Source organism: Xyrauchen texanus, chromosome 18 (assembly GCF_025860055.1).
Source record: "Xyrauchen texanus isolate HMW12.3.18 chromosome 18, RBS_HiC_50CHRs, whole genome shotgun sequence".
Taxonomy (NCBI): domain Eukaryota; kingdom Metazoa; phylum Chordata; class Actinopteri; order Cypriniformes; family Catostomidae; genus Xyrauchen; species Xyrauchen texanus.
The window spans coordinates 27,181,276-27,205,950 of record NC_068293.1 but is presented as its reverse complement, the minus strand read 5'-3'; the positions used below and the strand labels follow the sequence as shown (position 1 = coordinate 27,205,950).

The 24,675-nt window shown below is 39.3% G+C and overlaps 1 protein-coding gene across 1 annotated transcript in view; it reads left to right on the top strand.

Annotated features, from left to right (window-relative positions):
- Positions 1-20,324, top strand: part of LOC127659198 (heparan-sulfate 6-O-sulfotransferase 3-B) — a 60,108-nt gene extending 39,784 nt beyond the window's left edge. The window contains exon 2 of the mRNA XM_052148898.1: positions 17,956-20,324. Coding sequence (XP_052004858.1) covers positions 17,956-18,670 — 715 coding nt within the window. The 3' untranslated portion in view covers positions 18,671-20,324. The remainder of the gene's footprint in view (positions 1-17,955) is intronic.
- The last annotated feature ends 4,351 nt before the right edge of the window (positions 20,325-24,675 follow it).

Below are 24,675 nucleotides of genomic sequence, written 5' to 3'. Positions count from 1 at the left end.
ATCTGAATTCAGAGAGTAAATGATAAAGGATGTCAGCAAACACCTTGAAGCCGGATTCATTTGTCAGAATCAAATTCTTGGACCCACTGATGCTTGTTTGTTTTCTGTGCAGTCAGAGCGACACTCTCGTAGGGACAAATTGTTTCTATCTGAAACCCAATAGCTCCCAACCCAACATCAATAACACCAGTGTTTAACATAGCCCCCTATTACACAGTCAAGACTCTTTATCCATGAGAGAACGTTTCACTTGTTTGAGGTCTTCTGGAATTTTCTCATGCTGTTACAAAGGCTTTGTTCAGACAGGCAGCAAAATTTGATTGTTTGCTGTATTCAACTCAACCATAATTAGTTTCTTGTAGTCCGAACAGCAAAAAATAAATAAATTATTAAGTCGGAAATGACAAACCCTTTCCAATCATATTCTTGTAAATGTCGGAGCGGTCCTATCAAACTAAAAGTAGATTTACATTTTTGGGGGGAATTGTGAATGAGTGAACAAATCGGTGGTTTTGAACAGCCGGCTGCCGATACCAGTTTTATACTTTAGGGAATCGATAACTACACTACCTCACTCATTGTGGTTGTGTCGCATCTGCTTTGATGTCTCAGGGTGGATTTAACCTCAGGGTGGAATCACTGAAGGGGTGTTGCTTAAACATTTAGCTACAGTCTTGTGATTTTTCAACACATTTATTTTATTATTGAAATTCACAAACAACTGTGTATGCCACTTTGATGTGCAGTATTGTCTCCCAAACCCTGCATCTCATACACATAAACCACCAACCAGGGGCATAGCTAACATATTAACTTAAAAAAAAATTATTATTTCTATGTAGGTAGATTGGTTCGCAGAGGTAGACCTGAAGGAAACGTACTTCATGTCTCCATTCTGCCTTGGCCTCGACCCTCCCTACAGCTCGCGTCCGACGGTCAGGCATATCAGTACAAGGACCTCCACTTTGGCCTGTTCCCTTGCGTCTTCACCAAGGTTGCAAAGGCAGCCCTTGCCCAGCTACGGGAAGTGGGCATCCACATACTCGATTACCTCGACAGCTGCCTCATCCTAGCACACACTCTCGAGAGTTACTATATGCCCACAGGTACCAGGTGCTCGTGCACCTCAGCCGTTTGGGGCTTCAGTTCAACTTCAGAGCATCTCTTTTCCCGGCTTGGAGTTAGACAGTCTCAATATCAGCGTGCCTCACAACTGAGCATGCGCAGTAAGCATTGCTTCAAGCCAGGCACAGCGGTTCCTCTTTAACAGTTCTAGAGGCTCCTGGGGCATATGGCATCCTTGGCAGCGGTTGCGCCGCTCGGGTTGATGCATATGAGACCGCTTCAGCGTTGGCTCCAGACTTGAGTCCCGAGATGGGCATGGCGGCATGGCACATACCGTGTGTTAATCACCCCTTCCTGCCGTCTGACTTTCAACCCTTGGACAGACCTCTGTTTTCTGTGGACAGGAGTCCCCCTAAAGCAGGTGTCCAGACGTGTCGTGGTCACCACAGATGCCTTCAACGAGGTTGGGGTGCCTTGTGCAACAGGCACTCAGCCACTCGCTCCTGGACAGGGCCCCGAATGTGTTGGCACATCAACTGCCTCAAGTTGTTGGCTGTATTCCTTGCCTTGCAGAGGTTTCTCCCGCTTGTTCGGGGCAAGCACGTCTTGATCCGTTCAGACAGCACCACAACAGTAGCGTACATAAATCCCAAGGCGACATGCACTTTCGTCATATGTCACGACTCGCCCGCCATCTCCTCCTTTGGAGTCAGCCGTGACTCAGGTCACTGCACGGCACTCATATCCCGAGTGACCACAACACGATGGAGGACACACTGAGATGCGCAGTTCGGTCAGTGCTTTTATTCCTGCAGGAGAGGTTGGAGGGGAGGCTGTCCTGCTCCACCTTGAAGGTGTATGTTGCTGCTATCTCAGCCCACCTCGAAGCATTGGACGGCAAATCCCTTGGTAAGCATGACTTGATTGTCAGAGGTGCCCAGAGGTTGAACCCTTCCCGTCCAAGCCTGTTCCCCTCTTGGGATCTCTCAGTGGTCCTCTCAGGCCTTCAGAGACCCCCCTTTGAGCTGCTTGACTCAGTCAAGCTCAAAGCCCTCTCTTTGAAGATAGCCCTCCTGATTGCGCTCGCTTCCATCAAGAGGGTTGGGGATCTGCAAGCGTTCTCTGTCAGCGACACTTGCCTTGAGTTCGGTCCTGCGGATGCTCACCTCATCCTAAGACCACGTCCGGTCTACGTGCCCAAGGTTCCTACCCTTCAGGGTTTGCGGCGCATTACAGTGGTAGGAAAAGTGATGTGGCAAGGGGAACACAACGTCTCGTTCCTTCCATCGGGGAACGGAGGTTACAACAGTAACCATGACGTTCATTCTAAATAGACTGTCAGTTGCAAAATTTTTGATGACTAATGTTTCTCTCATTCTAGGCTTTTTAGAAGCCCCCAGAGAGGAAAGGCTTAGCCCAGTGAGTGATCTCAAAAAATGATCAAGAACCATGTTCATTGGTTACCATGGAGAAAAAATGCTGCAAAAAAGAATTGCTGCCTATTGATTATTATATCTCATGCTTCCAGACAAAATTCACAAAATATTTGCACCACTTTTGCATACAAATGTTTTAGCATAAAAACCTGCATCACATTCACTAACCAGCCGAAATCCAGTTTAACCAGATATTAAATGCTCTAACATAGAACTGTGTCATGAGGATTTAAACTAGGTCATTTTTTCAGTCCAAACACACCTCTTTTTGTTTGTCGTATTATAGTGTAAATTGCGCCTTATTCACAAAATTGAGTGCTATTTGGCTGGCAAATTAATGTTGTGATATTACCACCCATGGATAAACAGCCAGTACATAGATTTTTTTATAGGTATAAACATTTTCTACTAATCATGGCAGCAGTAATTTATGAAATGACAGAGAAGAGGGTTATAACAATCTGCAAAATCTCATAAATGAGGCAAGGATGCAGCATTTAATGCACAAAATAACTTAATTTCATATATCTATTCTTAAAATTCATATACATCCCATATACATACAACTTCTTTAATGTGCTGTGCTTGTTTATATCACTGGTGCTTGAAGGAATTAACTACATATACAGTTGAAGTCAGAAGTTTACATACACTTAGGTTGAAGACATTTAAACTAATTTATTAACCACACCAAGTCACTATAGTTATGGCAAGTCATTTACATCTACTTTGTGCATAACACAAGTCATTTTTTCCAACAATTATTTACAGACAGATTGTTTCACTTTTAATTGACTATATCACAATTCTAGTGGGTCAGAAGTTTACATAGGCTACACTGTCACTACATTTCACTACACTGTAAACTGTGCCTAAGCAGCTTGGAAAATTTCAGAAAATTATGTCAAGCCTTTAGGCAATTAGCCAATTAGCTTCTGGTGTACTGAATTGGAGGTGTACCTCTGGATGTATTGTAATACCTACCTTCAAACTCCGGTCCTCTTTGCTTGATATCATGGGAAAATCAAAAGAGATCAGCCAAGAAATGTGGACCTCCACAAATCTGGTTCATCCTTGGGAGCAATTTCCAAACACCTGAAGGAACCATGCTCATCTGTACAAACAATAGTACGCAAGTATAAACACCATACATGCAGCCATCATACTGCTCAGAAAGTCTACTAGAGATTAATGTAGTTTGGTGCAAAAAGAACAACAGCAAAGGACCTTGTAAAGATGCTGGAGGAAACAGATAGACAAGTATCTATATCCACTGTAAAACGAGTCCTATAAAAGAGTCAACATAACCTGAAAGGCTACTCAGCAACGAAGAAGACATTGCTCCAAATCCGCCATTAAAAAAAGCCAGACAACAGTTTGAATGTGCACATGGGGACAAAGATCTTACTTTTTGGAGAAATGTCTTCTGGTCTAATGAAACAAAAATTGAACTGTTTGGCCATAATGACCATCGTTATATTTAGAGGAAAAAGGGTGAGGCTTGCAAGCCAAAGAACACCATCCCAACCATGAAGCATGTGGGTGGCAGCATCATGTTGTGGGAGTGCTTTGCTGCAGTCGGGGCTGGTGCACTTCACAAAATAGATGGCATAATGAGGAAGGACATTTATGTGGATATATTGAAGCAACATCTCAATACATCAGCCAGGAAGTTAAAGCTAAGTCGCAAATTGGTCTTCCAAATTGACAATGACCCCAAGCATCCCTCCAAAGTTGTGGCAAAGTGGCAAAAGAAGAGCCTCAGAATTTAATTGCATTTGTCCCAGCCCATTTGCACGTTGCTCGAACATTTTCGCCAAATCCACTTGCACCTGGACTGTGTCTTGACCCCAGTCTTATTGAAATGCTATGTCATGATCTAAAGCAGGCTGCTCAACCAAGGCACTCCAAAAATATAAGACATTAACTAAAAATGTTGTTTATTAAATGAGATTACTTTATGATTATTATTTACAAACGTGATCAGATTATGTTTTTAGTCTGTTTAGAAATTCAGAGTTCATAAATGTTATCCTTGTTGTATGTGTATACTCATTTACACTTTCTCTCTCTCACATACACACACTCACATCCCTACTTCTACCAATCCGAATAAGTGACTTGATAACACATAATAGGCAGTGTAATCAAAGATATTGATTTTCACACTGACAGAGTGGCTCTAATATAGTGGATGCAAATTCTCAAATTAAACTTACTCTAGAGGAATTGTCCACTGCTATGAAAAATGTGCATTCTTTTGACAGAGCCTAAATGGGTTGAAGACATCCTTAAAGAGCCCATGAAATTTAAATTGGAGTTTTGTGACTTTTTTTGAGGCAATTTATATGCTAGTGAAAATTGACTAATGTGAATTCATCTCACACTAAGAGGCTTATTCAGGCTTTTGTCCAATAAAATGTTCTCAAGAATAAGAATGTCCCTCCTCAGATTAGAAATAGCAAATAGCAAATCATGGCTCACAGCTGTGATGGAAAATAGTCAAATGAATATTTTGTATTTTATTTTAATTTTTTAAATAAAAAGTGTCCCATCCTGGCATCCTGTTTAAATATAAAATACATCAAGAGGGACAATACAACAATACTTTAGTCTTTAGTAGCATCTATAAATATCATGATGATTTTCGTAAAAATAGAAAGAAATAGGGACTCTTGCCTTTACTTTGGCTCCATTAAACCTCTGTCTAACCTCCCCTTTACCACTTCCGGCCCCTTTGAAAGATGATTTGATTATCTAAAAATGGATTTATGGCCTTCGGCATCATACAGATACAATGAAGAGAGTTTGTACCAAGCCAACAGTATGTTATCACAATGTATTAAGTGCTTTCCTGTGTTCATACAAATGCAGTCTTCCCATTTCCTCTCAAAAGGGCATATATAGGATAAGTGTCTAGCTTATACTGCAGGCTTTCAGATTGTAAGTTTCTCTATGCCTGCATTACATTCTGTGCCTATTGACAAATATACTTAAGACACAGAAGGATGGCTGGATCAATAGTCAAATCAGTTTAAGCACAAGAACAAGGACCCTCCAAGAGAACACAATTCGCTTTTGTTTGCCTCTGAACACTGATGTGGTTGTTGCAGTGTGCCTGGGTTGAAGGGCAGGCTTTTCTTGCAGCATCGTAACGGCCACTTTGTGCCATTTTCAGTATGCACACAGAGTCATGTGCCCCTAATGCCAGCTTCCTGACAAATAAATGAAGGCCCCATCGTTTCTTTTGTTTCTTCCCAGGTGACATGCCGTCCCCATTCCGTCACCATCAAAGAGACAGGAGATTTAGAGAGTCTGGAAAACAGTCCATTATGGGCTACCAGAGGGAGTACAGGCACCAATAGGGGATGATATTCGTTACAAATAATGTATGTTTCCAGGCTCTCACTCCATTCTGCCAAGAGCGACAACAGAGGAAGATTGCATTGAAGCAGAAATGAGCACATGACAGTTTGAGTGTTACATTAAAAAAAGAACATTTTGTGTATATATAATGGCTACATTTGTGTCAATAAACTCCAATCTACATGTGCCATCTTAGTTTCACGCAGTTAGTGATGCAGAGGTCTATAGATGACTAATTAAAAGTTGCTTTCTATTTCTAAAAAATCCTTTTGAAATATTTTGTAAATTATGCTTAAATGATAAATGACATATGTATATAACTAAGAATCCTCATCGTTTTAACCATGCATAAACTGTTAATGGCAGCAGTGAAACATAGAAGATTGAATACAGTATATCAGCTTATAGGCAAGGTTTCCATATTTTCTTATTGCCAATTGCCAGATGGCTCATTAGATTAGTTCAGTATTCCATATAAGGACGATGAGAATAAGTAGAAAATAACACAGCTTTAATGATCCTGAAGTTTATTAGCAAAATCAAACTCTCCTTCCCTGATAGCACATGTACATCACCCAGACATTTATTTGAGATTTGTGTTTGCTCATCTGCAATGATTGAGCAAATGATGAATTGAGCATTGATGTTTCCTCTCAGATGTCAATAAGACATTCATCAGATGTTTTTGAGACATTCATAATTTAAAATGTTTGTAAATCTGAACTTTTTAGATATTTAGCAGATGTTAAGCTTTCCAGATGAAAAGACTTAAAAGACATTTCAGAGATTTACATTTGTGTGCTATCTGGGTTGATTATTACATATCATACCATTTCTTTAATGGAGAATGTAATGGAGGAGCTAAATTGCTTTCAGATTAAGTGGTTTAGTGTAATAGGCAATTTCCTGGAAACTAGGGAAAGAAAGCAGTTTAATAAAACTAAAAAAATTCTCAGAAATCATCGGTAAATGTACTTAAAAATTTATAACACAACAGATGTAAGCTGAAATTAATCTGAGCGTATTCCATTTTTTATCTCAGCAATCACTTAAAAAAGTTGTCAGTTTCTGCAGCCTTGTAAAACTTTTCTAGTCACCATAATTAACAATTCACAATACATGCCATAAGTAAAACTTTATTTACCTTTAAATACAACGTTCACAAAGTGCTTTGCAGAAGACATACTAATATATATATATTTATATATATGAATGTAACCAAGTGGAGAAATTTGATATAATTGAACTCGTCATAAATTGGACGTGGCCTCTTTAATGTCTGGAGTTTTGTGTCACCTGCTTTCCGGCACTCTCTCATGTTAGAAATGTGAGAACATACATTGTGCAAGAGAGCTCCCTGTTTTGTTCATCGGTTGATAATGCTTTGGGATGCATATGGATTGCATGTGTGGAGTTTGACTAAGTTTTGGCACACGTGAAGACTGGCCTCTACCGTATTTCTTTGTACTTTATTTCATTCTTGTATTTAATTTTTGTATTACATTTTTTGTATTTCATTTCTGCCTTTCATTTGAACATTTTTTTTTTATATACGGCCACATCGACCACTGAGACCATTTTTTCTTCTCTTTTTTCGAACAGCCGTCAAAAATGTTTGTATCCTATGTTGTTTCTTTACAAATTACATGCAACATATAGTATATAAACACATTAACACAGACATGTCCAACAAGTGAGAACAAAGAGCATTTGGCCTGGTGCAATGCATCTAGAAGTTTGAATATGGGCATGCCTATGAAATTTGAGAGCATTGATGGAGCGAAATTATCAGTGATTAATGGACCTTTTTCACAGCAGTGCTATCTTTTATATTTTACTGGAATAATTTTTTTCGTTAGAGCAGCAACATTAGACAAAATTACTGGCCATATTGTGTTTAAAACATAAGTTACTCTAAACTGACATCTTATTTATAGGACTGTTGAATTAAAGCAATACCACACCTGCAGTGATGCTGTATTGGACTGTAATTACCTGTGGCCTCATGCTGAAATTCAGTTAAGATGGAGAATTCTTGCTTGTGTGATATTGCCTAAATATTACTGCAAAAGAGTCAAACTTGATAGAAGCTATCAGTTGTAGCAAAATACTGGCTCATTAAAATGCACTAAATAAATAATATGTTTCTCTTGAATCTTCAACATTTATCTGGTAATTGGAGCTTTCAGCAGACACTTACAATATTATTTTAACAAGGCAGACGAGGAATGAGAATCTAGATGCAGCTTTAATAACACGAAAATAACTCAGAACAAAACAAAACAAAACAAAGCAAAGCAAAACAAAACAAAACAAAACAAAACAAAACAAAACAAAACAAAACAAAACAAAACAAAACAAAACAAAACAGAGGGAATCCAAGTACAGAACATGACAGAATAATACATGTAAAGACTAAAAAAGAAACCAGGGGAAACAAAGAACACCTGTGGAAACAATCAGGGAATGAGGAACACCTGGGGAACCAACCAGGGTGAAATAATCATGAAATAAAACTACAAAGGACTACAAAACTAACAGGAAACTAAACAAGATTTACCACATAAAAGTCAGGACAAAAAAGGTATGACAATTACTTTATTAGGCAATGAAACAGTTATTTATTTTCTTTTACTCCCAGACAGAGCACTTTGAAACACTTAACGCATTATTTGAAAAACTATATATTTTAACGTATAATATAATAGCTTCCACAGTAGCTCACCTCGTAGAGTGTTAGACATTAGATTCTGAATTACAGTGGTTCAAGACAAGTCAAACATAAGCAAACTGACGGAGAGAAGACCAGAGCAGATCAGGCGGGCAGACAGGAGACCAAAGAGTACACCTCAGGGTAGGGACTGGGTCAGGAGTCCTGATAGGAGGCCGCAGGGCCGAGACTGGTTCAGGAGGTGGAGCCGTTGGAGAAGCGGGCGAGGCCGCTGGAGGAAGAATTTTTGGAGGTGCGTTCTGAGCTGCTAGAGGAGGAGTCTCTGGAGGAGTGGGCAGCACCTTGGAAGACTCTGTGGGCGGAGCCGTGGAAGGCAGAAGTGGGCATGAACAGAGTCTCGGGAGTGACCTCTGCGGTCGTCACTTAACACATTATTTGAAAAACTATATATTTTAACGCTGGTATTATAGACTCACCTACAATTAATCCAATGCAAATAGCTCTCACAGTAGCTCACCTCATAGAGTGTTGAACATTAGATTCTGAAATACAGTGGTTCAAGACAAGTCAAACTTAAGCAAACTGTCAAGTAACATGACAGTGTCATAGAACGGACACCAGATAGTGGTTAATTCAGAAAACGTGCCTTTCATTTAATTTCATTTCCTTTTTTTTCTTCTTTTTTTGGACACTATTGGTTAGGTTTAGGTGTTAGTTTAGGATTAGAGATCTGCAACCCGACCCGGACCCGACGACCTGAGAACCCAATCGGTTTGGGTCAGTTTTTCAAGTAGGGTTTGCAATTAATGAATGTAAGTCTACTGAATGTTTGTTGAAACACTGTTTACTAGCCATAGCAAGCCAGTTGATAAGTCACTTATTTTCAGTTAAATAGTCACTTATAGTCAGTTAAATATATACTTGGGACCATCAAAATAAAGTGTTACCAAAAATGTTTTGTAGTTTTGTTTTGGAGAAACCTTTGGTTATCAGATGTCTACATCAACTATTCACATCAATCATTTGAATGGATTTTTGCACACCATAATTTGCAGTGAAAGGACGGATCCCTCTCAATTTATTTTATTATTATTATTATTGGTAGATGACACAGGACAATTCGGAAATACGGCTCATGAACACAGCTCAATTTGTCAGAGCACACATGCTAACACTGACTAGACAAGATCATGGCTCCCTACTCAATTATTATAATTATTAATAATAATTATTATTATTCTTATTCTTATTCTTATTATTTTCAAATATGTACAGATTAAAGCTGCAGTAAATTACAATCAGCTGTCCTGCTAACTTCCATCAGACTCAAAGCCATTAACATAAAGCCTTTAAAACTGTACTCAAAACTGAGAATTTACTGAAAGTGAAAAAAGAACATGTACAGAAAATATAACAGAATGTAGAAAATATTTAAAAGATGTTTTCACAGTTCTTTTTAAAGTAAATGAGAGCTTTTACATAGGGCGATAAAACATGTAAAAAAATATTATGCAATTAATCATGTCCCCCACAACGCAACAAAAGTGAGATGCTCCAAAAGCATACGTATGATGCATGTGTACATTTATGCCTCCTTAGAAAATCCCTTTGAATAAATCTATCTTGGACAGATTGACAAATTCAGATGCTGTTGATTGTAGGCCAATAATAGGCTTATGTTCAATAATATGGAAATAAACACTATATTGCCTCCTAAACCAACTTTGTGTAGTCTTATCAATCCTTTTCCCATCTGCCACAATGATGTAATGCATTTAAATTATATGAATTATTCTATTTATAATATATGTTATATTTATAATTATTTAAATATAACTATTTATAATTATGTAATCATTATATAGTGAATTATTGTTATTTGCTGGCCTTTCTCAGCAAATATTTATATATATGCGATTAATTGCGGTTAATTTGATTAATTTGTTTCAAATGTTTAATTCATTGACAGCCCTACATTTAAACTTAAAGCGGGCCCAAGTTTTCAGCAAATGTATAGATAGAGGAACAGAATGAAATATATAACTGACAAAATAATGATACAGCTTTGTCTCATAATAACAGTATCTGTTTTTTCAACTGTCTCATCATGTGTAACAATTTCAAATGCAAATCACTTTTAGTTTCATTTCTGTTATTAGCATCCTCAGACAGCACAGAAAGATCCTTCTTATCCGCAGGTTTATCTCCCCAAGGATGATTCTGGTCCAATATAATTTCACCGAGAATATCCTTGTACTGAATCAAAATGTCATATCTGATACCAATAATTAAAGTTAAGAAAAGGAGACAGGGACAATGACAGAATAAGTGATAGACGGATGCACGCAGAGGAGAAAAGATAAAAAGAGTCAGAGGGAGGGCTCAGATTTGTGTGAAATTCAGTGGAATCAGAGGTGTGATTAATCCAGCAACCTTTAGAGAAAAGGTCTGAGGTTTCGCAGAGGAACTGATGGCTGTGAGGCACAGGAAAGAAACTGAATGAGGAAAGGGCAGATGTCAACAGAGGCGTGAGTGCATTCTCAACTTTTGTCATAATGCCGTCACTGGGCCAGATGAGCACTGTAAATACAGTACGTCAGCTTCTGAAGGTGACTGAAGAAATATCACCCTATCCACAAATCTTTACCGAGTTCATAATTACAACCGATGTATCAATTTCCTTTGTCCACAGAAAATTACTGACTGTTTTTGTGGACAATCTGTCTTTGAAGGTTTTGAATGATTGGGTTCATAATGCTTTACATTTGGAGTATCAGCACACACATTTGTATTTGTCTAAACAAAGACATACAGAGTACAGTATATAGTAAGGATGCACAATATATTGATGACTGCATTAGTATTGGCAGACTGTATTATAATTTTTGACATGGTGCCACACTGGTTGGATTGATATTGGAAGCCAGTAACATCAGTGTGATTTTTATTGATAGTAGACACTTTTTATGTGGCATTTTTTCCAAAGAAAATAAACAATAAATGTACTGTACACAAGAATATTTTGCTGCCTGATTTGACTTGTAACATGTTAAACTCTGCATATGTGAACAGATACATTACTGGTCAAATGTTTTGAAACACTTACTCATTCTTTATTATATATTTCCCCATATCTATGGAATAACATAAATGGAACTATGGGAATTATGTTGTGACTAAAAAAAAATCCAAAATAAATAAAAACTGTGTTATATTTCAGCATCTTCAAAGTAGTCACCCTTTGCCTAGAAATTACAGAAATGTACTCTTGATATTTTTTCATCCAACTTCTTGAGATATCACCCTGGGATGATTTTTAAACAGTATTGAAGGAGTTCCCATCTATGTTGGGCACTTATTGGCTACTTTTCTTTATAATTTGGTCCAAGTCATCAATTTCAAAAACTTTTATAATTAAATAAATTAATATGGTGGCACAATTATATTTTTGTCTACAAAATTAATTTCAAACATTTAAGTATACGCCTTCAGATTTTAAGATAATGACAAACATTTCAGTCAAGTGTTTCTAAACTTTTGACCGGTAGTGTATATGTAAACAGAACAAAAGCAGGCAAAACAACATTTATAATATCAGCCATTATATCAAATGATCAAATGGGAAGTCACCAAGTTTGTTTCCAAGTGTGCTGCTGACTCAATGAAAATCACCTTCTCCAATCAGACATTTCACATGGTTCCAGCATGTCCTCCATTTGTGGCATGACTGGAAACGTGTTGCATCAGCAGCGTGGAAGACCCGGGTTGGATCCCATGTTAAAAATAGGAAGTGTTTGCATAATCATTGACAAGTGTCATTTGGACTTTGTATTTCCCCCTCTAACATTACATTTCTTCTCCACTGATGGATAGGATTAGGTTTGGGTTTTGGGTTGAGGGGCAAAGCTTGTAAAAAATGCATTCCTCTTCACTTTATGACAGCCTGTACAGCTGAAAACAACTTGCTTTTGGTGCCCCTCTGTAGACATTTCACCTGGAAAATGGAGCTCAAATTTTTAGCTCATGGAGCTCACATATGGTGCGTTTGCCAATGGGGGCAGTGCTTTGAATTCGGTAAGCACCGATTTTAGCTAGTAAATAGTCTAAGTGTAAGTGTGAGTTCAGTCTTGGTTATTGGCCTTAACATAAGTAAGGAATAATTATAATGGACCATTGAATTATTAAAAAGTAATACATTAAGGATACATTACAAAAATCTGAATAATTCTGTGGTCTACAAAATCATTTTTTTTTCCTTGGCCAGTATCTTCATGGTATTACCATGGTACATGTCCAAATAAATAAATAAATAAATAAATAAAACATGGTTATATGGCCTCAGTACTTTTCCCAAAGGGGCACTTTAAACGTCTTGGATTTCTCTCCCCTCTTCCCTGAAATGGCCACTTAACAAGTCACAACACTTCAAGCAATACAAAAGACACTGGACAAAGTAAGCATTTGCTAAGCCATTTGATAACTTTTAACCATGAACCATGTAGTTTGGTTATATATATTTGGCTACTTGGTAGCATGTAATTGAATAGAAAACAGCAGAGGGTGATCGTGCCATTGTGGATAATTACAGGCTATTAAAACATACAGGGTTGAAACTGAGACAGCTAGAGAATGGAGAGCTCTTTCTGGAATCTGTTTCAGAGAGCATAATGCTATTACAAAGTACCTTTTTGCTTCTTTGTTGGTTGCTGTTGGGTGATACTTCATTTAGACGATTGCACATAGTACCCAGAGGAAAGTGGATGTTAGCTATGGTCTGTAAATCTACATTTCTCAGTTCTCATGTTTCTTCTAAAATGTCTTAGGAGAAATACAAAATAAAAGCAAATGAGACAATAGCTAAAATACATTTTAATATAATAGTTCAGATAATTATGTTAACTCTTAGAAAAATCAGATGAGAACTGTTTGTGGTGGTGGTTATGTGTCACTGTCCTCTTCTGCATATCGCGGCTCTATTTGGGGCCCTATTTAGCCTTCACGCCAGTTCAACATAACACGGCAGCCCATTTCAGCTTATTGCAGCCCGTTTGGCCCCGTTTCGCAGCCAGCCCACTGAGCTGGCTTGTTCTGACACCTCTTCCTGCATGTGTTTGTGTCCCTGGGACAGGCTAATGAGAGAGTGTTTGTACTCCTCCCACTCTGTAAGATGAGCCGGATACAGCTGCTGCCGGCAGGGTTCTAATAACACCCTACAGCCTGACACCCTCTGTACTGTATGTGTGTGTGTGTGTGTGTGTGTGTGTGTGCAATAAACCCACCCACACAACACAATCATATAGTAATGCATTGATGGAAATTACAGTGAGACAGTTACAAATATGAATGTCATCTTTCTATTAATACATGCTCACCGCTGGAGTCTTAGCAGTTTAATTTATTCCCACATAGCAATTTAAAGGTGATGTATGTATTTTTAACTTGACGTTGATTCGATATAGTGACACTAGGGGTCGCACTTGGGAGCTCCAAACACCTCTGATCTTTGAGAAAAGGCCAATGGGAATTGGCGAGTGGAATTTGCATGCCACTCCCCCCGGACATACGGGTATAAAAGGAGCTGGCTCACAACCACTCATTCAGATTTTTTCTTCAGAGCCGAGCTCGTCCCACCCCAGTTCCCTTCTTCCCAGAGGTGCACGAGGAGCTCATGAAGTCGTAGCAGGCACCTTTTTCTGCCCGGACCCGACATCTATGTTTCTCCACTCTCACTATCCCCGACGTTGGGATGGCCAGGGGGTACGCAGCGATTTCCCAAGTGGACAAGGCGGTTGCAGTGCACCTGTGCCCACAAAACGCCGCCATCTGGTGGAATCGCCCGAGACTCCCATTCGAGGCCTGTAAGTCCACGTCGTCCTTGGCAACCAAGGCTTACAGTGCCGCTGGACAGGCCGCCTCCGCTCTGCACACCATAGCCCTCCTGAATGTGCACCAGGCCAAGACATTGAAAGAGATGCACAAGGGTATTCCTGACCTGGGAGTGATGCAGGAGCTGCGCTCTGCAACCAATCTCGCCTTCCAGGTGGTGAAGGTCACGGTACGGGCTCTCGGGCAGGCGATGTCCACCTTGGTGGTCCAGGAGCACCACCTGTGGGTTAACCTGGTCGAGATGAAGGATGCGTACAAGGTACGCATGGAGTGGACATTACACCCCCAGGTGGTCCAGCTGATTTGAAGTCGATTCAGTGAAGCACAGGTAGACATGTTTGCTTTCCTGGAATCCTCCCACTGCCTGCTCTGGTACTCACTGGCTGAAGCTCCCCTCAGCACAGACGCGCTGGCACACAGCTGGCCCCACTGGAGTTCAGTCTGGCGTAATCTCACGTGATATTGAGACTGGGTTATGTGCCCACGGTTCCCATGACCCCTTTTAGGGATCAGGTGGTGAACCTGCAAGTGCTGCCTCAAGAGGAGGCAGACCCAGCCTGATCGTTACTGTGTCCGGTGCGTGCTTAGCGCATCTACGCAGTGCTTTACTCTGGTCACTCTGAGCAGCTCTTTGTCTGCTTTGGAGGACAGTGGAAAGGGAGGTCTGTCTCCAAACAGAGGATCGCCCACTGGGTCATGGATGCCATCACTTTGACGTACCAGGCCCAGGACATGCCATCCCTTTTGTGACTACGAGCACACTCCACTAGGAGTGTGGCAGCCTCCTGGCCCTTGACAAACAGTGCCTCTCTAGCAGACATATGTAGAGCAGCGGGCTGGGCAATACCCAATACCTTTGTGAGATTTTATATCTCCGGGTTGAGCCTGTTTCGTCCCATGTTGGCAGGTTTGAATAGGTAAGTATGTGGGGCAGCTGGCCGAGTATATCGCTTGCATACAGCATCTTTTCCCTTTCAGAGGGGAAGATGTTCTTTTTCCCCCCATTTGAGTTCATGAGATGGTGAACCCTGGATGTCTTTCCTCCTCAGCCCTGTGGCAGGTGAATTCGGTGGAGAAATTTGATGCCGGCCCAGTACGTGTGCTAGCATGCCCTGTACTGGGGTAGGTGCTCCACATGTGCTGGTGTATTGTTTCTCTTTTGGTAAATCCACATCTTCCTTGGGCAGAGCTCCCTCTGCCACCAGTTGCATTGTTTGTAGAGCTCCTGCCCTCCGGGTAGGACCTATGAGACATTGTGTCACTCTTGTAACAATGCTTGGCTACCCGCTGAAATGGCCGGACCTTGTCTCGGCTCATCAGTGCGTAACCGGAATGAGTGGTTGCGAGCCAGCTCCTTTTATACCTGTATGTCCAGGGGAGTGACATGCAAATTCCACTTGCCAGTTCCCATTGGCCAAGATCAGAGGTGTTTGGGGCTCCCAAGGGCAACCCCTAGTGTCACTACATCGACACAACGTCTCGTTCCCTCCATCAGGGAACTTAGGTTACGACAGTAACAAGATGTTTTCTCCTATAATAGTTTAATATGCAGAGACAAGTAAGCTATTCATAGTTTTGCTGTTTTTTCAAGCAGTTTGTTTGAGATGTAAACCTTTGGCTTAAGTAATGCAGTGAGTTTGGGGTGGGAATAACTGTGTGCCTGTTTCTCCTTTTAATAGCCATTCTAAGATATTCCTGAATTCTGACTAAATAAAACATTTTTGGAAGGACTTACTGTATATTTTCACCAGCCTGTTCCCTTTACGTCACAGTTCATGTACTGTCAGGATAGTTGCTAATAAAGGGCTTGGGAGGGCTTTTTCTTTTTCTTATAATGCTATCAGCCAATCGGCACTGTCATGACACCATTTTCCTGCAGCTTCAAAATAATTAGTCACATACCATGTACGGTTCAGGTGATTGGCTCAAAAAGAAATTATACACTCTTTTCTGAAGTGTTACTCAAAAAAGCATATTGCTGTCTTAAAATTATCAGTGTCTATTTTCACACCGGTGTAAATAGCATCTGCTACATAGTGCAGCTATTTGCACCCCAATAGTCTGGTGAAACCACAGAAGTATACAGCAAACTAGACATTAGGTTTTGGTGCTATGATGTGGGGTGTAAAGATGGTGTAAATATCAGAATCAGAATGAGATTTATTGCCAAGTATTCTCATGTACACAAGGAACTATTTTTGGTGCTAGGAGAAACAAGTGCAAACACAACATTACGGTGAGACAGAAGAAAAAACAAGATGGGAGTATAAAAATACAAACCAATAATAGGACATATAACAGAATGGCGTATTTACATGTGCAAGTGGTAATGTATGTGCAAGGTAGGGGTATGTACAGTACAGTTATAGAATTAAATATGTGAATTTACAGTAACACTTTAGAATACTGTTCCGTCATTAATGAATAACTACACAGGAACAAATGAGTAATGCACTATTAACATTCTAGTAACTACTATTAACTAACAGGAAATTCTGATCAATGAATTAGTTAGTATTAGCGCTCGGTTGAATGTTGAATAGTTCACTATTAGCTAATCAATAAAAAATGTGTCATACCTCCCAGAGAACTACTAAGGACTACTGTATACAGGTTTGTAATTAATGTGAATAATGTATAATATAAGCTAATGGTAACCCACAAGTATTGACTCAAGTATTACCAAATCCATCTGAAGGATGTTGTTACTTTTGTGAAACCAAGGTTACTTTACCATGGTTAGGTTTAGGGGTAGGGGTTAATGTAGTGTCTTTGGGACTCTAAATATACACAATAAACACACTGCAGTGATGCCTATATACTGTATGTTATTATTTAAATTTGGCTGCAAATAGTAACTGACGCTATTTGCACCAGGGTGCAGTTAGTATCTACCATTATTTGAGTTGGGGTGTAAATATCTAACATTAACTAACTAACGATTACTTGAAAACTAACCATTTTATTTTCATAAATGAACATTAACCAAGATTAATAAAAAGCTGTAAAATATATTATTCATTATTCAGACTGTTATTGGATGTTAAAATACTTACATTATCCTATCTCAGCCTAATAAATATCAGTAGAGTCAACTAAATGTTGTCAACATTTGTAGGTTAATCCCATGAAAGTGTTTAAACACTGTGGCACTACTGAAACATTGTTCTATATAATGCTTAAAATGCAAACTTACTGATAAGTAAGCCATTAGCAGAATGAGTTCCCCGACACAGTGTAAACACTGTGGCTCTGTGGTGCTATTAAACTATTATATGGTTTGTTTGAGCATCCCAACCTGTCAAACACAGAAACACTGACTCAACCAATGGTATGAGTTTGGGGCAGGACAATCTGTTTTTCCTAACCCATGGCAGATGAAGTGTGTTCAATAAATCTGTTTGAAAACAAACAATATTTTTGGAATTCCATTTGATGATTTTTACTGTGTAAATTTGTATTTTATATAATTTGTGTGTGTGTGTGTGTGTGTGTGTTTAAATGTAATTAACTTTGTGATTGCCATTGCAGGAACTTCTACTACATCACCATGCTACGAGACCCTGTATCACGTTACCTGAGTGAATGGAAGCACGTGCAGCGTGGTGCTACCTGGAAGACTTCCCTTCACATGTGTGATGGACGCTCACCCACACAGGACGAGCTGCCCACCTGCTATAGTGGAGATGACTGGTCGGGGGTCACTCTGCATGAGTTCATGGACTGCCCTTCCAACCTGGCCAACAACCGGCAGGTGCGTATGTTGGCCGATCTCAGTCTGGTGGGCTGCTACAACCTCTCCACCATGAATGAGAGTGAACGAAACCCTATTCTGCTAGCTAGCGCCATGAGCAACCTGAAGAACATGGCTTTTTATGGCCTGACTGAATTCCAGCGCAAGACACAGTTCCTGTTTGAGCGTACCTTTCGTTTGAGATTTATTTCCGCTTTCACGCAGCTCAACAGTACGCGCGCCGCCAATGTGGAGCTGCACGACGACATGCGACATCACATAGAACAACTGAATTTTCTGGATATGCAGTTGTATGACTTTGCCAAGGACTTGTTTGTGCAGAGATACCAGTTCATACGGCAGCGCGAGCGACAGGAGGAGAGATTGAAGAGGAGGGAGGAGCGGCGCTGGCTCAGGAAGCGGCGAGTTAACCAAAGCAAGCAACCAAGTGAGGAAGCCCAACCTCAGGTCACCACAACTGAGGACTATGCCAGCCAAGTGGTCCGTTGGTGATACCTCTTGGAAACAGGCACAATGACACAGAGAACATAACAGGACATGTGTAGAAGAGTAGGAAGAGTAAACATTCTCTAATGAGTTTCTTTTGTCATGAGGCTGGCAAGCATTTCACAGGCCTGTTGGTTTTTAAAAGATTTCTGCTGATTCACCTGCAATGAAATCTAGATGGCAATGTATACATAGAATGCAATCAAATTGCTAACCACTGTCACTAATTCAATTAAAGTCAAGTGTGACACTCCTGTACTACCCCATCCGTACGGGAGTCAAACTGGCATCTCCAGCATGGGAGGTGGGTGCGCTAACAAGGAGGCTAAAGGCTACAGCCCCTAGCATCAGTCGTTGAGGTCAGGAGAGTGAGGTTTATACATATTGCACAGCTATCTTTCAGCTGACTACCATTACACAAGCAATCCCCAAAATCTATGTGAAGGAACAACATACCTACTCAACAAAATTATACAAAGGTACAACAGTGAGGGGCAGTTCATTGCATTAAAAAGGCAAGACATGGTGCAATAAGCAGAAGAGAACGCAGGTGTCTCGGGACACGCTTTTAGCAGCTGAAGATATTTTAACTTGACACCTCCTCTAAAACAATGCAACACTCTTGTGTAAGATGCTGAAAAAACAGTGAGATGTGGCGCAATGGTAAAAGATGTCTGTCTAGCAAGAGTTTACATAGGCAAACTATTAAAAAACAGCACAGATGAATACAAAAATGCATTTGGTGTGAACTGCCCCAAAGGGGCATGCATGCAGGACACATTATTATACTTTTAAAAACAGCCTTAAATTTTTAAAAACAGACCTTATTCACTGTAGCGCCATCTTTGATTTTTAATGGGAATGACAATGTTGCTGTGAGGGATAGACTTGCTGGCTCTTGAGTGGCACACACACTATAAAGCTTCAAAAACTCCTAGATCACATCTGATTTTCCACAACTCATGTTGTCTGGAGTTTTTTGTCTACTGACTGTTCTTGAAAATATATTTTTTTCAATGCTTCGTTGGTGAACGATCCAAAAACACTTTAAACTGCAGTACAGCCCATTGAAGAGACTGTACATCTATCCTTCATAGTCTTGTTTTCAACATTCCTATTAAAAATGTAAAGATGCCACTTCTGTGAATGAGGTCTATGCAGACACGTTTTTAATGTTTTTAATTTAAGGATAGACTCACAGTTGAGGAGATATTTCTCTTCTTTTTTTGAAAGTAGCTTGTGTTAGTTTTTCCATGATACGCCATACAAATGAGGATTACTGGACACTGCCATTACAGGAGCCATGTCTAGCCTTGTGGCCAGTTGCTACTGTAAATACTATAATACACTATAAATCTGGGGGATAGACCTGTACCCAGCCCTTTCTGAATATTTAAATGTTTTAAAACAGACATTGATTTGCAATGTGTAAATAAAATTAACAATTTGTACACTAAAAATGCAACCGTTGTGCCATGAGATGTGATGTGCTAAGAGTCAGGGCTGGACGGGTAATCTGGCATACCGGGCATTTTCCTGGTATGCCGACGCTATTTGGGGCCGATCAGGGACGAACTGACCATCGGGAGAACCGAGCGGGCTTGAAACGTGGCGAATGGGCCGAGATAAGTTAAAATGAGCCAGCACGATATGAAGAACGGAGCACAACACGGCGACTCGATATGCAGAAAAGTACACCGACCCCCTCCCCAGACAAGTTTTGGGCCAGTTGCCATTTAAAATCCCAGGCCGAATTTCTCTTCCAAGTCCAGCCCAACAAGTCAAAAACATCCATCTGGTCTATGTATCGATTTACTAACAGCCAGGGCCGCCATCAGGATTTATGGACAGAGGACAACATTTTCCAAATTGGGCCCCCCCGGTGCGACAGACTTTGACTGTGCGGAGTGCTTGTAGACTGCTTGTACATTCTCATTGCCAACCTGAATATGAAAAACTAATATTCCAATAAAGAGCGTTTTCTTACTCTTAATGATTTTTGTTTTTATTTAGTTAAAAAAACAACAACAAAAAAACAGCAACCCCAGCAACCCCTACTTACCGCGGCACTGCCCTCATCCACACACACTCCAGCACCATCCACCACCACCCACCCATCCTTGTGTTACCCACTCACTCACTGTTTAGGGATGCCAGTCTCTCCCTCAGTGGACCTGCTCTGCATGGTGGGGATGCTCGTCTCTCCCTCAGTTTCTGATAGAGGGTGATATCATAGGAAGTGTCTGATTATTTTCTTGCTGACTTCAGGCCTAAAAATTAGCTAATTACAAGCTTTAGTTATTCCAGCACGTTGCAATATAATTGCCTTATAAGTAGGGATGGGTATCGTTAGGATTTTATCAATACTATTACTCTGATTGATACTCCTTATCAGTTTGTTTTTTTATCAATTATTAAATAATTGATAAAAATATATCATTTTTTAAAAGAATGTTGTTTCTAGAGTAGCAAAAGTAATGTTTACAACAGCAAAGTCACTAAATAAACTCAATTTCTCAACAAATCTGGAAACTAATCTAAAATATCAATAAAATAATTGTATCCAATGACTGTGAAGAAAGCAGGGAAGGCTGTCATCAAGGGGCTGTGTTTGATGTCAATCAAACTGCACACATGTGGGTCAAGTGCAGGTGGACCTGTCACCGTCTTTGCTGCCTACATAGCACCGGGGAAAATTGTGATGTTTATTTTTTAATTTAGATAGATGTCATATAAAAAAACTTTTGACTTCTCAGCATTGGTAACGTGTCCCACATTAACATAGCTACTCTTTATCCCACATTTGTTTTTTTGGGATCTGGTCACCCCTAGTGTGTGTGTGGAGCGCAGCTCCGAAACAGAGTAAAGAGGCTTCAGCAGCGTGATTAGAAATTACACCAAAACGTTAAAAAGAACCATAATGTCGAAGCTTATCAATACTATGGTCTTTAATAATTTAGCACCGGGGCCCATTTAATACTGGGTTTTGGTACCCATCCCTACTTATAAGGGCATTTATATATATCTATTATATTGATATCTTATCTAGTTAAGTGAAAAGCTAATGTTATTTAAAGGTTAAGCTAGCTAGCTGCAGTTTTATTTGCTAGTCTACACTAGCTCCTCGCTTTTGCCACGTTAAGTTTTGCCTGTTATACCTAGTGCTTCATGCTTGGCAAGAAATTTGGCCATCGCCTCTCGTTCACTTTTACTCTCTGTTTGCTTGTTTTTCTTTTTTGTGCCCCTGATTTTAGCCTTTGGTGAGACATTTTGATTCTCTAGTGCACAATGCACATTGTGTGTGTTCCGCACATTTGTTTGGCCAGGTGTTTCGACCGAAACATTTTCACAATAACAGTGGGGGGATGGGGTATCAGAATCAGATGACAAGTTGAAATGTATTTTGATGATAAAAATGTATCTATTTATCATGTAAATACATATGCATTCTATTTTCTGTGATATAAGTCAGTAAGTAAATTGTTGTACTTGATCCCATTAAGGGTCAACTATAGACCTTTGCATGGGCACCCCTGGGCGGGCCCCCTGATGGCAGGCCTGCAAACAGCTGAAAAATAATACAGACGGAACATCAGAACACGTCCTGTGTGTATGCCCCCTAAAGGTGAAAGGAAATACACATTACTATACACATTATAAAGATAAATCAATGGTTATAATCTTTCAGCTCACATTGAGAACTGACGTTTTGTACTGAACAGTACAAATCCTGGAATATATGTACACAGTATCAATCAAGTAAGAACTGCATTGAAGCAGCAAGAGAGAAGTGTGCATTCGTTTTAGAAGGACTGAATAAAGGGATGATTACTTGTTTCTCCTCCATTGCAGCCACATTTGTTTCATACATTTCTGTAGAACTAAAATTTGTATTGACCAGGAGAAGATTTGTAATGCAGAACTTGACCAAGGTACATGGAATGAAACACTTGTGGTCTTTACATCCATGTTACACTAGTGGAAAAATAAGCCCTTTCTGGTCAACTTCAGAGATGTGGTGTGCAAATAAATATGAAGCAATTAACAAAACCAAGAATAATTTTCTAAAAAAAAGGAACAAAAAAGTAAATAAACTAGCTCGTCGTGGCTAAAAAGAACATATGGATTCACTCGTTTTAAAGATTGGAATGCAGTATGAGAAAATTATCTGATTTGAGACCAAAAAATATTTTAGAAGTTTGTTGTTGTGTTTGTTTGTATATAGTGTTGTTGGATATGTTTTCCTTAACTTGAATCTGTGCAGCTATTTTGTTCTCTGGATTACTTAAGCTTGTACTGTGTGAGGCTGAGAGACATGCTGAAGATGTGTGCCAATGCGAGATTGTTTGCGTACTGAAATGAATATCAGTGTTGCGATGTATTTTAATTGCTTTGTTAATTTACTGTAAGTGCAATATTATATAAAAACCCTAGTGGGAAATACAGATGTTTGTTGAATACAGACAATTTACTGTTTTGGCTTGTTTGATAATTACAGTATTTTTATTTAGCCTTAATTATTGTTTTATTAACATTGTCATAAAGTAGTAACAAATTAAGTAATGCAACACTAATAATGAAAATATTCAGTTTTAAGCTGTGTTACAGTATTTAAAATAGCTTAAGAATATTTCTTATAAAGTGATGCTCTCATATTTTATATCATAGAAAAGGAAGTTTGTTTTCTTTTTTTTCTTAATAAAATTTCAGTAAAAAGTTAAGACACTCAAGGTATACAAAAAATGCATGAATTTCATTGCATTAGGTGACAAAATATGAAGCGAAGTGGCATTTATTTAAAAAAAGAAAAGTAAAGAAAAGAAATAAAAGAAAAGAAAAGAAAAGAAAAAATAGGTAAAAAAGAGGTCAAGTATGTTTTTCATGCAAAACATTTCACACAAAAAGTTTGTTTTTTGATGATAAAACAGCTGTGCTGTTCAAAATGAAAAATGTGGACATTTCAGATCAAACTGTAGATATGTCTATAGTTAATGTGATAAACTTCACATGTGGTTACTGTGCAAATACACCTATGTGAACTTTGTTAGGGTTATTCATACATCCACTAAAAACTATCTTGTGGCAATTCATTCCAAAACATGGCTGAGAAAAGGCACATTCATTCTGAGAAATGTGTACATCTGTTTGCAGATGTCAAATGTTTTTAGATTTAGTTAATTAATGTAATGATATTATAATATTTTCATGAGTGGCTTAAGTGTGTAAAACTGTTTGGATCCACTGTCTACAAAGGTGCTATGTTTGTGATTCAACCACTAGAGGGCAGAGATGCTCTATCAAGGTTGTTATGTTACCAAATTTTTTTATGTGGGAGTGCCTTCTGTTCAAATCGGTGCAAATCTATTTACTGAACCATGCTTCTGCAAACTGACTTCAACTTTTTACTTTCATAACACCCTGGAACATTCTTGAAATGGCCTCAACACAGTGTTCATGACACAACTGATTCCCCAAAAATTAAACGATTCATTATCTGGATCATCTTTATGTGTGTGGCCCACACTTGTGTGTGGCCCAATTCTAGCCAAAGCAATCAGAAGTAAATATTAACTATATTTTTGACAGTATTCTGTAAGTGGACAATGTAATTTGTTTTGCTTTATAAGGTTTTACAAATAGTACTCTTGACACATATTTCTGAAGTAAGCCTGAATGACAAATATGCCTTTAAATAGGGTATTACTAATATGGCACTGGTAACAATAACTTTTCCTTTCATGTGATGCTGCATCTGTACTGATAGGTTTCAGTTTAAAGGAGTCATGTCATGGATCCCCATACCCCTTAGGTCCACCTATTATGTCAGTGAAGTTTTCTTACACAAAAACAATTATGTAGTATCACATGACCCTTTTCACATGAGCCCTCTGTCTGAAATGCCCGGTTTTAACTGTAGTACAACTATAAGACACACCCACTGAGCTGGGCGCCTACACAGGGTTGCATTGATTTGAAAGATAATGGTGCGTCGGAAGGACAGTGAGGGAAAA